The 15,747-nt window shown below is 44.2% G+C and overlaps 1 protein-coding gene across 1 annotated transcript in view; it reads right to left on the bottom strand.

Annotated features, from left to right (window-relative positions):
- Positions 1–8,934, bottom strand: part of tnfaip8l3 (tumor necrosis factor, alpha-induced protein 8-like 3) — a 40,841-nt gene extending 31,907 nt beyond the window's left edge. The window contains exon 1 of the mRNA XM_061975330.2: positions 8,651–8,934. Coding sequence (XP_061831314.1) covers positions 8,651–8,696 — 46 coding nt within the window. The 5' untranslated portion in view covers positions 8,697–8,934. The remainder of the gene's footprint in view (positions 1–8,650) is intronic.
- Between the last annotated feature and the right edge of the window lie 6,813 nt (positions 8,935–15,747).

Below are 15,747 nucleotides of genomic sequence, written 5' to 3'. Positions count from 1 at the left end.
ACTACTTTTTACTGCCGAGGACATTTTGAACACAGATTGGAATGTGTATTTAGTGTGTGTGATGTTTTATTGATGTTGTAATATCAGAATGATAGCTGTTTGTGATACAAAAGAGCTATTACAGCTATAGCGTGCTTACAATCATGCAAATAAGCGTCCTTTACCCCCACACCCACTCTCCCTCAACCCACTGCAATTCTGTGGGAAATCTTGTTGTCAAAACTAAAGTACCGTATTTTCCGCACTATAAGGCGCACCTAAAAACCACAAATTTTCTCAAAAGCTGACAGTGCGCCTTATAACCCGGTGCGCTTTATATATGGATTAATATTACGATTCATTTTCATAAAGTTTCGATCTCGCAACTACGGTAAACAGCCGCCATCCTTTTTCCCGGTAGAACAGGAAGCGCTTCTTCTTCTACGCAAGCAACCGCCAAGGTAAGCACCCGCCCCCATAGAACAGGAAGCGCTTCTTCTTCTACTGTAAGCAACCACCCGCCCGCGTAGAAGAAGAAAAAGCGCGCGGATATTACCGTACGTTTCATTTCCTTTGTGTGTTTACATCTGTAAAGACCACAAAATGGCTCCTACTAAGCGTCAGGGATCCGGTTCATGAAAAGACGCAATCTCTCCATCCGCACACGGATTACTATTTCACAGCAACTGATATTCCTGTGAACCGCACTGTGGATACAACGGGAGCACGTACGGTGAATATTCGCACCACAGGGAATGAGAAGTCATCCTTCACTGTGGTTCTAGCTTGCCATGCTAATGGCCAGAAACTTCCACCCATGGTGATATTCAAAAGGAAGACCTTGCCAAAAGAGACCTTTCCAGCCGGCGTCATCATAAAAGCTAACTCGAAGGGATGGATGAAGAAAAGATGAGCGAGTGGTTAAGGTAAGTTTAAGTTTACGCGAAGAGGCCGGGTGGCTTTTTTCACGCAGCTCTGTCCATGTTGATATACGATTCCATGCGCGCCCACATCACGCTGGTTTTAATATATTATTAAAGTTTGACTGACCTATTTGACTGTTTTTTTGACATTCCTTTAGCACAGTTAGATGCGGCTTACAACACGGGGCGGCTTATAGGTGGACAAAGTTTTGAAATATGCCGTTCATTGAAGGCGCGGCTTATAACCCAGGGCGCCTTATGGTGCGGAAAATACGGTAATTGTTTTTTGTCCGGTAAGGTCTATTCAGGTGTACTGGAGAGGAGGCTACGCCGGATAGTCGAACCTCGGATTCAGGAGGAACAGTGTGGTTTTCGTCTAGGTCGTGGAACTGTGGACCAGCTCTATACTCTGGGCAGGGTCCTTGAGGGTGCATGGGAGTTTGCCCAACCAGTCTACATGTGTTTTGTGGACTTGGAGAAGGCATTCGACCGTGTCCCTCGGGAAGTCCTGTGGGGAGTGCTCGGAGAGTATGGGGTATCGGACTGTCTGATTGTGGCAGTCCGCTCCCTGTATGCTCAGTGCCAGAGCTTGGTCCGCATTGCCGGCAGTAAGTCGGACACGTTTCCAGTGAGGGTTGGACTCCGCCAAGGCTGCCCTTTGTCACCCATTCTGTTCATAACTTTCATGGACAGAATTTCTAGGCGCAGTCAAGGCGTTGAGGGGATCTGGTTTGGTGGCTGCAGGATTAGGTCTCTGCTTTTTGCAGATGATGTGGTCCTGATGGCTTCCTCTGGCCAGGATCTTCAGCTCTCACTGGATCGGTTCGCAGCCGAGTGTGAAGCGACTGGGATGAGAATCAGCACCTCCAAGTCCGAGTCCATGGTTCTCGCCCGGAAAAGGGTGGAGTGCCATCTCCGGGTTGGGGAGGAGATCTTGCCCCAAGTGGAGGAGTTCAAGTACCTCGGAGTCTTGTTCACGAGTGGGGGAAGAGTGGATGGTGAGATCGACAGGCGGATCGGTGTGGCGTCTTCAGTAATGCGGACGCTGTATCGATCCGTTGTGGTGAAGAAGGAGCTGAGCCGGAAGGCAAAGCTCTCGATTTACCGGTCGATCTACGTTCCCATCCTCACCTATGGTCATGAGCTTTGGGTTATGACCGAAAGGACAAGATCACGGGTACAAGCGGCCGAAATGAGTTTCCTCCGCCGGGTGGCGGGGCTCTCCCTTAGAGATAGGGTGAGAAGCTCTGTCATCCGGGGGGAGCTCAAAGTAAAGCCGCTGCTCCTCCACATCGAGAGGAGCCAGATGAGGTGGTTCGGGAATCTGGTCAGGATGCCACCCGAACGCCTCCCTAGGGAGGTGTTTAGGGCACGTCCGACCGGTAGAAGGCCGCGGGGAAGACCCAGGACACGTTGGGAAGACTATGTCTCCCGGCTGGCCTGGGAACGCCTCGGGGTCCCACAGGAAGTGGCTGGGGAGAGGGAAGTCTGGGCTTCCCTGCTTAGGCTGCTGCCCCCGCGACCCGACCTCGGATAAGCGGAAGAAGATGGATGGATAGATGGATGGTTTTTTGTCCAATAATAGTGCTACGCTTATTTAGACATTTGTGTGACGATCAATCATGAGAATACAATAGTGTACATGTTTCTAAATATTGAAATTCAACACGTAACACCATATATGGTTGTATAGTATACCCGTACGAATAAAGTACCACGGTACTATTAAAAAAGGTACTATACTGCTTTTGAAAAATACTGGTACTTTTTTTCCATGAAAATGATGTACACACACACACACACACACACACACACACACACACACACACACACACACACACACACACACACACACACACACACACACACACACATATATAAATAAATACACATACATACATACATATAGACACATACACATATACTTACATATATATATATATCGATATAATACATGCATATACATATATACTGTACATATGTAAACATATATACACACAGACATATATACATCCTTACACACACACACACACACACACACACACACACACACACACACACACACACACACACACACACACACACACACACACACATACAAATAAATACACATACATGTAAACATACACATATATACACACATACATATAGATAAACACAAATATACACATTTATACACACACACATATATCCATCCATCCATTTTTCTACCTATCGCTTGTCCCTTTATCATGACTTGTCCCTTTCGTAGGTTGCGGGGGGTGCTGGAGCCTATCTCAGCTGCATTCGTACGGAAGGTGGAGTACACCCTGGACAAGTCACCACCTCATCGCAGACACACACATATATACACATTTATAAAGATATGCACCTGGGGATAGGTTGATTGGCAACAGGGTGTACCCCGCCTACCGCCCCAATGCAGCTGAGATAAGCTCCAGCACCCCCCCCCTATCCCCAAAGGGACAAGCGGTAAAAAATGAAAGGATGGATATATACACATTTATATATACACGCACACACATGTATACACATTTATATATACACGCACACACATGTATACACATTTATATATACACACACACACATGTATACACATTTATATATACATGCACACACATGTATACACATTTATATATACACACACACACATGTATACACATTTATATATACACGCACACACATGTATACACATTTATATATACACGCACACACATGTATACACATTTATATATACACGCACACACATGTATACACATTTATATATACATGCACACACATGTATACACATTTATATATACACGCACACATATGTATACACATTTATATATACACACACACACATGTATACACATTTATATATACATGCACACACATGTATACACATTTATATATACACACACACACATGTATACACATTTATATATACACGCACACACATGTATACACATTTATATATACACACACACACATGTATACACATTTATATATACACGCACACACATGAATACACATTTATATATACACGCACACACATGTATACACATTTATATATACACGCACACGCATGTATACACATTTATATATACACGCACACACATGTATACACATTTATATATACACGCACACACATGTATACACATTTATATATACACGCACACACATGTATACACATTTATATATACACGCACACACATGTATACACATTTATATATACACGCACACGCATGTATACACATTTATATATACACGCACACACATGTATACACATTTATATATACACGCACACACATGTATACACATTTATATATACACGCACACACATGTATACACATTTATATATACACGCACACACATGTATACACATTTATATCCACACGCACACACATGTATACACATTTATATATACACGCACACACATGTATACACATTTATATATACACGCACACACATGTATACACATTTATATCCACACGCACACACATGTATACACATTTATATATACACGCACACACATGTATACACATTTATATATACACGCACACACATGTATACACATTTATATATACACGCACACACATGTATACACATTTATATATACGCACACATGAATACACATATATATATACACGCACGCACATGTATACACATTTATATATACACGCACACACATGTATACACATTTATATATACACGCACACATATGAATACACATTTATATCCACACACACACACATGTATACACATTTATATACACACGCACACATATGTTCACATTTATATATACACACACACACACACACACACACACACACACACACACACACACACACACACACACACACACACACATGTCTTGCCTACTTTGTGTGGACCCACGTTTGGTTAGTAGGTTGGGAGGGCCCCCCTTTCCACTATAGCTAGAATGATGGAAAAATGTATATCTACCACTAGATGGGAGTAGAGAGTTGCAACCTCACTTCAGAATGCAAAACACACAAAGTAAAACAAAATATTTTACTTCTGTAGTTGTGAGGACCAGGAAAATGTCCTCACAAGTCAAAAGGTCCTCACAGAAAGGTTGGTTTGTCAAGTGTATGTCCACACAAGGATGGTGAGACAAGTGCACACGCACACACACACACACACACAATTGGTTGAAAAAAACTCTCCCAATGTAGACCAGCTGTCTGTTTCACCTGGGGGTGATTAGTGATTGTGTGTTTCACCTGGGGGTGATTAGTGATTGTCTGTTTCACCTGGAGGTGATTAGTGATTGTGTATTTTAGCTGCTGCTCATCACCTGGGCACTATTCAAGACACTTTCACTTGTATGATCATTCTTTCAGTTGCTTGGAGACCTTTTTGGAATCAGGAACACAGAATGTGATATTTAAATTTTTTTGTGTTTAGCTTTCCCTGAAGTCAACTTTTTCATGCACAACCTTCCCTGCAGCACTCTATTTGACTTTTCATTTATTTCATGGACATCAACACGCTGCCATTTTGAGGCCACCACCTCTGCTACAAAGAGCGTAGATAACAAGTCTTTCAAGCCCAATGAGATGATGGCTTACATATCAATGTTGAGCTGTCTGTGCCAGCGCGTCAGACGGACAATGTGCCAGCGCGTCAGACGGAAAATGTGACGGACAATGTGACGGACAATGTGACGGACAATGTGATGGACAATGTGACGGACAATGTGACGGACAATGTGATGGACAATGTGACGGACAATGTGATGGACAATGTGACGGACAATGTGATGGACAATGTGACGGACAATGTGATGGACAATGTGACGGACAATGTGATGGACAATGTGACGGACAATGTGACGGACAATGTGACGGACAATGTGACGGACAATGTGATGGACAATGTGACGGACAATGTGATGGACAATGTGACGGACAATGTGATGGACAATGTGACGGACAATGTGATGGACAATGTGACGGACAATGTGATGGACAATGTGACGGACAATGTGATGGACAATGTGACGGACAATGTGACGGACAATGTGCCAGCGCGCCAGACGGACAATGTGACGGACAATAGAACATGTCCACCTTTTACAAGTTGGACAGGAAGCAGTTATCAGAAGATCCCAGCACAGAGTCATTTTGGACTTTGTAAAGTTATCAGAAGATCCCAGCACAGAGTCATTTAGGACTTTGTAAAGTTATCAGAAGATCCCAGCACAGAGTCATTTAGGACTTTGTAAAGTTATCAGAAGTTCCCAGCACAGAGTCATTTAGGACTTTGTAAAGTTATCAGAAGATCCCTGCACAGAGTCATTTAGGACTTTGTAAAGTTATCAGAAGATCCCAGCACAGAGTCATTTGGACTTTGTAAAGTTATCAGAAGATCCCAGCACAAAGTCATTTAGGACTTTGTAAAGTTATCAGAAGATCCCAGCACAAAGTCATTTAGGACTTTGTAAAGTTATCAGAAGATCCCAGCACAAAGTCATTTAGGACTTTGTAAAGTTATCAGAAGATCCCAGCACAAAGTCATTTAGGACTTTGTAAAGTTATCAAAAGATCCCAGCACAGAGTCATTTGAACTTTGTAAAGTTATCAGAAGATCCCAGCACAAAGTCATTTAGGACTTTGTAAAGTTATCAGAAGATCCCAGCACAAAGTCATTTAGGACTTTGTAAAGTTATCAGAAGATCCCAGCACAGAGTCATTTAGGACTTTGTAAAGTTATCAGAAGATCCCAGCACAAAGTCATTTAGGACTTTGTAAAGTTATCAGAAGATCCCAGCACAAAGTCATTTAGGACTTTGTAAAGTTATCAGAAGATCCCAGCACAAAGTCATTTAGGACTTTGTAAAGTTATCAGAAGATCCCAGCACAGAGTCATTTAGGACTTTGTAAAGTTATCAGAAGATCCCAGCACAAAGTCATTTAGGACTTTGTAAAGTTATCAGAAGATCCCAGCACAGAGTCATTTAGGACTTTGTAAAGTTATCAGAAGATCCCAGCACAAAGTCATTTAGGACTTTGTAAAGTTATCAGAAGATCCCAGCACAAAGTCATTTAGGACTTTGTAAAGTTATCAGAAGATCCCAGCACAAAGTCATTTAGGACTTTGTAAAGTTATCAGAAGATCCCAGCACAGAGTCATTTAGGACTTTGTAAAGTTATCAGAAGATCCCAGCACAAAGTCATTTAGGACTTTGTAAAGTTATCAGAAGATCCCAGCACAAAGTCATTTAGGACTTTGTAAAGTTATCAGAAGATCCCAGCACAAAGTCATTTAGGACTTTGTAAAGTTATCAGAAGATCCAAGCACAGAGTCATTTAGGACTTTGTAAAGTTATCAGAAGATCCCAGCACAGAGTCATTTGGGACTTTGTAAAGTTATCAGAAGATCCCAGCACAAAGTCATTTAGGACTTTGTAAAGTTATCAGAAGATCCCAGCACAAAGTCATTTAGGACTTTGTAAAGTTATCAGAAGATCCCAGCACAGAGTCATTTAGGACTTTGTAAAGTTATCAGAAGATCCCAGCACAGAGTCATTTAGGACTTTGTAAAGTTATCAGAAGATCCCAGCACAAAGTCATTTAGGACTTTGTAAAGTTATCAGAAGATCCCAGCACAAAGTCATTTAGGACTTTGTAAAGTTATCAGAAGATCCCAGCACAAAGTCATTTAGGACTTTGTAAAGTTATCAGAAGATCCCAGCACAGAGTCATTTAGGACTTTGTAAAGTTATCAGAAGATCCCAGCACAAAGTCATTTAGGACTTTGTAAAGTTATCAGAAGATCCCAGCACAAAGTCATTTAGGACTTTGTAAAGTTATCAGAAGATCCCAGCACAAAGTCATTTAGGACTTTGTAAAGTTATCAGAAGATCCAAGCACAGAGTCATTTAGGACTTTGTAAAGTTATCAGAAGATCCCAGCACAGAGTCATTTGGGACTTTGTAAAGTTATCAGAAGATCCCAGCACAAAGTCATTTAGGACTTTGTAAAGTTATCAGAAGATCCCAGCACAAAGTCATTTAGGACTTTGTAAAGTTATCAGAAGATCCCAGCACAGAGTCATTTAGGACTTTGTAAAGTTATCAGAAGATCCCAGCACAGAGTCATTTAGGACTTTGTAAAGTTATCAGAAGATCCCAGCACAAAGTCATTTAGGACTTTGTAAAGTTATCAGAAGATCCCAGCACAAAGTCATTTAGGACTTTGTAAAGTTATCAGAAGATCCCAGCACAAAGTCATTTAGGACTTTGTAAAGTTATCAGAAGATCCCAGCACAAAGTCATTTAGGACTTTGTAAAGTTATCAGAAGATCCCAGCACAAAGTCATTTAGGACTTTGTAAAGTTATCAGAAGATCCCAGCACAAAGTCATTTAGGACTTTGTAAAGTTATCAGAAGATCCCAGCACAGAGTCATTTAGGACTTTGTAAAGTTATCAGAAGATCCCAGCACAGAGTCATTTAGGACTTTGTAAAGTTATCAGAAGATCCCAGCACAAAGTCATTTAGGACTTTGCAAAACCACAATCAATCTTTTGCAGCTTTTCTAAAGCGACGATGCCTTTCTGCGCGAGGTGTCAGAGAGAAACATTCAGGGATGTTCTGGCTCCCTTCGGATGTGTTGATGAGCACCAAACACGTGTTGGAGCTTTCATCAGCACACTTGTCAGTCCTCGGCATCCCAAAGCTCACTTCATGCAGCACACCACAAGAACCCTTTTTTTTGGTGTAGAAATAGATGAACGTACCTGGAGAGAGGTCCCCATCGCTCTGCTCTCCTGAGTCAGAGTCCATGTTCTCCTGCAGGACACGAGAGGCTGTGAAAAACCTTTTCTTGCTTCCTTATTCCTCTCTCCTTCACAGGCAGCCTTCTGATTCCCCACAAAAACAATACTTTATTTTCTCCCTGGAAAGCTTCTCCACCCAGGCTTTGGATCGCTGTGGCTGTGGGAGGAATGTTAGCAGGAGCCTTTGCTTTTTTTCTTCTTTCTGACTCCTTCGCTTTCCTTCTTTCTGCTCTCTCTCCTCCACTTTTCTGCTGCACCCTCCCCACGCTCCCACACGCTCCCTCCCCTTCTCTCCCACTCGTCCATGTCCCACCTCTTCCTCCTCCTCCTCTCATCCGGTGCTGTCACACTCGGCCTCTGGTCACTCCAAGTCTTTGTGCCAAGCACAGCCTGGCCGGCTTTTAGCTGAGCATTGCTCCCACTGCTCCAGTTTAAAATCCATCCCAGCAGTAAAAATCCCATGACCTCTTGCTAGTGGCTCTCTAAAGTGTCAACTGTCACATGAGCTGAGGTCAAGTTTCTGTTGATTTGTAAATGTTTCATGCCACAACCTATCCAGGGTGACCATATATCCATCCATCCATCCATCTTCTTCCGCTTATCCGAGGTCGGGTCGCGGGGGCAGCAGCTTAAGCAGGGAAGCCCAGACTTCCCTCTCCCCAACCACTTCGTCCAGCTCCTCCCGGGGGATCCCGAGGCGTTCCCAGGCCAGCCGGGAGAGATAGTCTTCCCAGCGTGTCCTGGGTCTTCCCCGTGGCCTCCTACCGGTCGGACGTGCCCGAAACACCTTCCTAGGGAGGCGTTCGGGTGGCATCCTGACCAGATGCCCGAACCACCTCATCTGGCTCCTCTCGATGTGGAGGAGCAGCGGCTTTACTTTGAGCTCCCCCCGAATGACAGAGCTTCTCACCCTATCTCTAAGGGAGAGCCCCGCCACCCGGCGGAGGAAACTCATTTCGGCCGCTTGTACCCGTGATCCTGTCCTTTCGGTCATGACCCAAAGCTCATGACCATAGGTGAGGATGGGAACGTAGATCGACCGGTAAATCGAGAGCTTTGCCTTCCGGCTCAGCTCCTTCTTCACCACAACGGATCGATACAGCGTCCGCATTACTGAAGACGTCGCACCGATCCGCCTGTCGATCTCATGATCCACTCTTCCCCCACTCGTGAACAAGACTCCGAGGTACTTGAACTCCTCCACTTGGGGCAAGATCTCCTCCCCCACCCGGAGATGGCACTCCACCCTTTTCCGGGAGAGAACCATGGACTCGGACTTGGAGGTGCTGATTCCCATCCCAGTCGCTTCACACTCGGCTGCGAACCAATCCAGTGAGAGCTGAAGATCTTGGCCGGAGGAAGCCATCAGGACCACATCATCTGCAAATAGCAGAGACCTAATCCTGCAGTCACCAAACCAGATCCCCTCAACGCCCTGACTGCGCCTAGAAATTCTGTCCATAAAGGTTATGAACAGAATCGGTGACAAAGGGCAGCCTTGGCGGAGTCCAACCCTCACTGGAAACGTGTCCGACTTACTGCCGGCAATGCGGACCAAGCTCTGACACTGAGCATACAGGGAGCGAACTGCCACAATAAGACAGTCCGTTACCCCATACTCTCTGAGCACTCCCCACAGGACTTCCCGGGGTACACGGTCGAATGCCTTCTCCAAGTCCACAAAGCACATGTAGACTGGTTGGGCAAACTCCCATGCACCCTCAAGGACCCTGCCGAGAGTATAGAGCTGGTCCACAGTTCCACGACCATGACGAAAACCATACTGTTCCTCCTGAATCCGAGGTTCGACTATCCGGCGTAGCCTTCTCTCCAGTACACCTGAATAGACCTTACCGGGAAGGCTGAGGAGTGTGATCCCACGATAGTTGGAACACACCCTCCGGTTCCCCTTCTTAAAGAGAGGAACCACCACCCCGGTCTGCCAATCCAGAGGTACCGCCCCCGATGTCCACGCGATGAGGGTGACCATATAGTTGTGCCAAATTTGACACAGTAGCTCATGCAATTAATGATGGCATCAATCATGTATGAAGACAAATGAATCACAATTATTTTACCTTTCAGGTACCTTTCAATATTATTACTCTTAATATATTTGAGATCAAACTACGACCAAGTTTGGAGCAAATAAAAAAAAGGTTAGGGTTAGGGTTAGGGTTACGGGTTAGGGGTTAAGGGTTAGGGGGTATGATTAGAGAGAGAGGGAGAGAGAGAGAGAGGGGGGGGGGGGAGGAATGTGCACGATCCGTAAACAATCCGTCAAGGTTGGGCCCCGTCAGACGCAGAACCCCCCGGAAGTCCCCGAAGGAGGCCAACCAGACACCCCCAACGGACAACACCCACAAAGTCAGCCATTCTGCACCCCATTTAGACACCCCCCGATGTATGGGGATTGTGGGTTAGGCCCGCCCATCTTTGGAACCAGCGTGTCAGCACATCGGTGGGAGAGTTCCATGTCACCTCTCTGGCTGGCTGGACGGCGATGGCCGTGAGCGAGCTGTGGTCAGGAGGCTCTATGCGTCCAGCAATCCTCTTCGTCTCAAATCGCCTGCAGGTGGGAGGGGGTTTTTCGCCACAAGTCGCACTCTGTACCTGGGGCGCCTGGGGTCCGATGTTCCATGGTCGAATAAATCACATAAAAATGGTTAAATCACCCAAGGTATGTTGATAAATGATAATAAGGATGACACGGTGGCTACCAGTATCTGTATATTTATTATATCTGTAGAGAGCTCATTCAAATTCAGTTCAGTATTATGATTTATTATTTGCTGAATTACTGGAAATAGCCTTTATACCGTATGTTATTGTTGTGCAACAACAACAACTTCAGCTGTCCAACGTTATTCAGTAAAAATTCATTGGGTTCAACATTAGCATGGACGGTATAGCCAAGTTGTGGTTAAGAAGGTGGACTTTTGTTCCTTATATTTACCAGAAACGAAGTGATCCGAACACACGACCCGGGATTTTGGGGGACTCCAGTGAGAACCGTCCTCGTTTTCCCGGTGTAAAGCTGCGAGCCATTTGTCTCGTCTCTGTGGGCTTTTAGCACGCTTTGGCAGAACAAAATACGACCTTTGTTTTCCCTGTTTCCAGTTGTGGTTTGCACAACCAAAAACAACACCGTTTTTTTGGCATTTTGGAGGCAGAATGACGGGTTTAATCAGCGCAGGTCGACAGGTTAAAGAGTAATAGCGACGGTTTGTTTTCAACGCCAGTCAGGTTGCTATGGCTCCAAGAACCCGTATGTAGCTCAGTTGCCCGGATGTCGGCCCTGCCCTATACGCCGTTGCGTGGCTCAGAGTCGAGGCCACGCTCATCTTTACCGGCGCTAGCGGTTAGCCAAGATGGCGGCACCGCATGTGTTATGCTATTGCTATGAGCTAACAACACAGAGGGGCTGCTTTTGCAAAAACCCGGACATTATATAAAAATAAAAGGCAGGCAATAGAATCGGAGGTAGTTTGTGAACGTGTCAATGGGCAGATAAAAAGGAAAAATAAAAAATACAAATTTCGAAAAAATGCCATCCATCCATCTTCTTCCGCTTATCTGAGGTCGGGTCGCGGGGGCAGCAGCCTAAGCAGGGAAGCCCAGACTTCCCTCTCCCCAGCCACTTCGTCCAGCTCTTCCTGTGGGACCCCGAGGCGTTCCCAGGCCAGCCGGGAGACATAGTCTTCCCAACGTGTCCTGGGTCTTCCCCGCGGCCTCCTACCGGTCGGACGTGCCCTAAACACCTCCCTAGGGAGGCGTTCGGGTGGCATCCTGACCAGATGCCCGAACCACCTCATCTGGCTCCTCTCGATGTGGAGGAGCAGCGGCTTTACTTTGAGCTCCTCCCGGATGACAGAGCTTCTCACCCTATCTCTAAGGGAGAGCCCCGCCACCCGGCGGAGGAAACTAATTTCAGCCGCTTGTACCCGTGATCTTGTCCTTTCGGTCATAACCCAAAGCTCATGACCATAGGTGAGGATGGGAACGCAGATCGACCGGTAAATTGAGAGCTTTGCCTTCCGGCTCAGCTCCTTCTTCACCACAACGGATCGATACAGTGTCCGCATTACTGAAGATGCCGCACCGATCCGCCTGTCGATCTCACGATCCACTCTTCCCCCACTCGTGAACAAGACTCCGAGGTACTTGAACTCCTCCACTTGGGGCAAGATCTCCTCCCCAACCCGGAGATGGCACTCCACCCTTTTCCGGGCGAGAACCATGGACTCGGACTTGGAGGTGCTGATTCTCATCCCAGTCGCTTCACACTCGGCTGCGAACCGATCCAGCGAGAGCTGAAGATCCTGGCCAGATGAAGCCATCAGGACCACATCATCTGCAAAAAGCAGAGACCTAATCCTGCAGCCACCAAACCGGATCCCCTCAACGCCTTGACTGCGCCTAGAAATTCTGTCCATAAAAGTTATGAACAGAATGGGTGACAAAGGGCAGCCTTGGTGGAGTCCAACCCTCACTGGAAACGTGTCCGACTTACTACCGGCAATGCGGACCAAGCTCTGGCACTGATCATACAGGGAGCGGACTGTCAAATTTCCAAAAAATGGCACTATTTATTTATATATAAACTGTGACAAATCGATGCAACGTTTCGGTATATTGTACCTTCATCAGGCTCGATATGTCACAGAAAATAATATTAAAAGAAAAAGTTAAAGAGCTTACAACAAAGTTTCGGGAGTCTTCCTTCCTCATAGCTCGGTGCCCTCTGACCCCAGGTAGGAGCTGGCCTGCAGCCCATTGGCTAAGCAGGAGACATGCATTGTAGGTAAATATGCTAATGACACTCGGTGGAAAAAACTGTTGCTAGAATGCCCTGCATGTAATATTATGTGTATCGCTAGTGCCACTTGGTGGATAAAGCCAGTAACTGCAGTGCACTGCATGTCAATCTGAATAAAACTACAAAATAAACAAATAATAACTAAAATATAAATAAAAACAAATCACCTTAAATTATGCTCTATCCCAATGGAATATTAAAAGACATAATTAGGTGGCACAGAACTTCCTCCCTCCACACATCATTGTGTCATAACATTATCCTTAACTTTATCCTTATTCCTTGAAAAATTGTTACACAAGTTATAACAAGGTTAGGGTTAGGGTTAGGGTTAGGGTTAGGGTTAGGGTTAGAAGGGTTAGGTTTAGGGTTAGGGTTAGGGGGTTAGGGGGTTAGGGCTAGAGGGTTAGGGTTAGGGGGTTAGGGTTAGAGGGTTAGGGTTAGGGTTAGGTTTAGGAGTAGGAGGTGGGGGGTTAGGGTTAGGGTTAGGGTTAGGGTTAGGGTTAGGTTTGGGGGTAGGTTTTAGGTAAGGAGAAGGGAATGGTTAGGGTTAGGGAAGAGTGGGGGTGGGGGATATGGAAAAAATAAAGAAGGGAAAAACGGGAATGTGCACTGTCCGTCAACAATCCAACGGGCTCACACTCACACCTCATTTAGGCCCCCCGGATGTCTGGTGCCCAATTTGCTGATCCAAAGGAGCTCCGCCCGGTGGCGTTGGGCGAGGCTAACCCTCTATGACAGTCGCCCGGACGGAAGACCACCCGTGTCGGGTTAGGGTTAGGTGTTGAGGGTTAGGGTTAGGGGAAGGGGGAGGGGCTAGGCACTGTCCATCGACAATCCGCCCAGTGACACCCCACCAGACGCACACCCCCCAGGGACCCCGAATGAACACCGTCGAATGCGGCGTCAGACACATTGACCTAATCAAGTTTAAACATGCGACGCGTTTCGGTCTTCTGGACCTCTTCAGGCATGACTTGAATCCCGCAGGATGTTCACCATCTTTTTACTGCGAACCTTTTGTCTACCGGGACTTTTCTAATTCCACTAGTAGATGGGGCACTACTAATCCCCTAAGGCTAAAAAAGGGTTAGGGTTAGGGTTAGGAGTTAGGGGTTAGGGGTTAGGGTTAGGGTTAGGGTTAGGGTTAAGATTAGGGTTAGGATTAGGATTAAGGTTAGGGTTAGGGTTAGGGTAACATTTAAAAAAAAAAGTTAAATAAAGTTAAATAAAGTTAAATAAAGTTAAATAAAGTTAAAAAAAAGTTAAGAAAATAGTTTAAAAAGTTTTAAAAAAGTTAAAAAAAGTTAAAAAAAATTTAAAAAATTTATAAAATTTAAAAAATTTAAAAAATTTAAAAAATTTAAAAAATTTAAAAAATTTAAAAAATTTAAAAAATTTAAAAAATTTAAAAAATTTAAAAAATTTAAAAAAAAATTTTTTTAAATTTAAATTTTTTTTAAAAAATTTAAAAAAAAATTAAAACATTTAAAAAAAGTTTAAAATTTTTACAAAAATTTAAAAAAAAAAAACTTAAAAAAAAATAAAAATAAATGTTTTAAGTTAAAACATGATTTTCAAGGTAAAAAATGATTTTCAAGGTAAAATTTTTTTTTCAAGGTAAAATTTTTTTTTCAAGGTAAAAAATTATTTTCAAGGTACAAAAAAATTTTCAAGGTAAAATTTTTTTTTCAAGGTAAAAAATGATTTTCAAATTTTTTTAATTTTTAAAAAATTGTTTTTAATTTTTTTATTTATTTTATTTTTTTTAATTTGTAAACATTTTAAAACTTTTTTTTAATTTTTTAAAACAATTTAAAACAATTTTAAATGTTTTTAATTTTTTAAAACAATTTTAACAATTAACATTTTTTTTAGGGTTAGGGTTAGGGTTAGGTTTAAGATTAGGGTTAGGTTTAGGGTTGGGGGGAGGGGCAGGGGGAGTGCACTGTCCGTCTGCAACCCGCCAAGGCGACGCCCACGCCAAACGCAGGATTATCGCTAAATGTGGTGGCCAACACCCTCAAAATCAATTATAGTGGCTGTCCAACGACGCGTTTCGGTCCCCCTAGACCTCATCAGGTTGGCTTTCAACTCATTCATCTTCCCTTTTTGTCTTCACAGCAGGATGCCCTTCACATCAGCAGCTGGAGAGGGAATGAACCTTCCGGCAGGAGGAGGTTTTATAGATGAGTGCTGCAGGGGGCGGGGCTTCAACTCCCCACTGCAGTGTCGCCAG

Source organism: Nerophis lumbriciformis, linkage group LG15, assembly GCF_033978685.3.
Source record: "Nerophis lumbriciformis linkage group LG15, RoL_Nlum_v2.1, whole genome shotgun sequence".
NCBI lineage: Eukaryota > Metazoa > Chordata > Actinopteri > Syngnathiformes > Syngnathidae > Nerophis > Nerophis lumbriciformis.
This window is presented reverse-complemented; position numbering and strand designations above follow the sequence as displayed.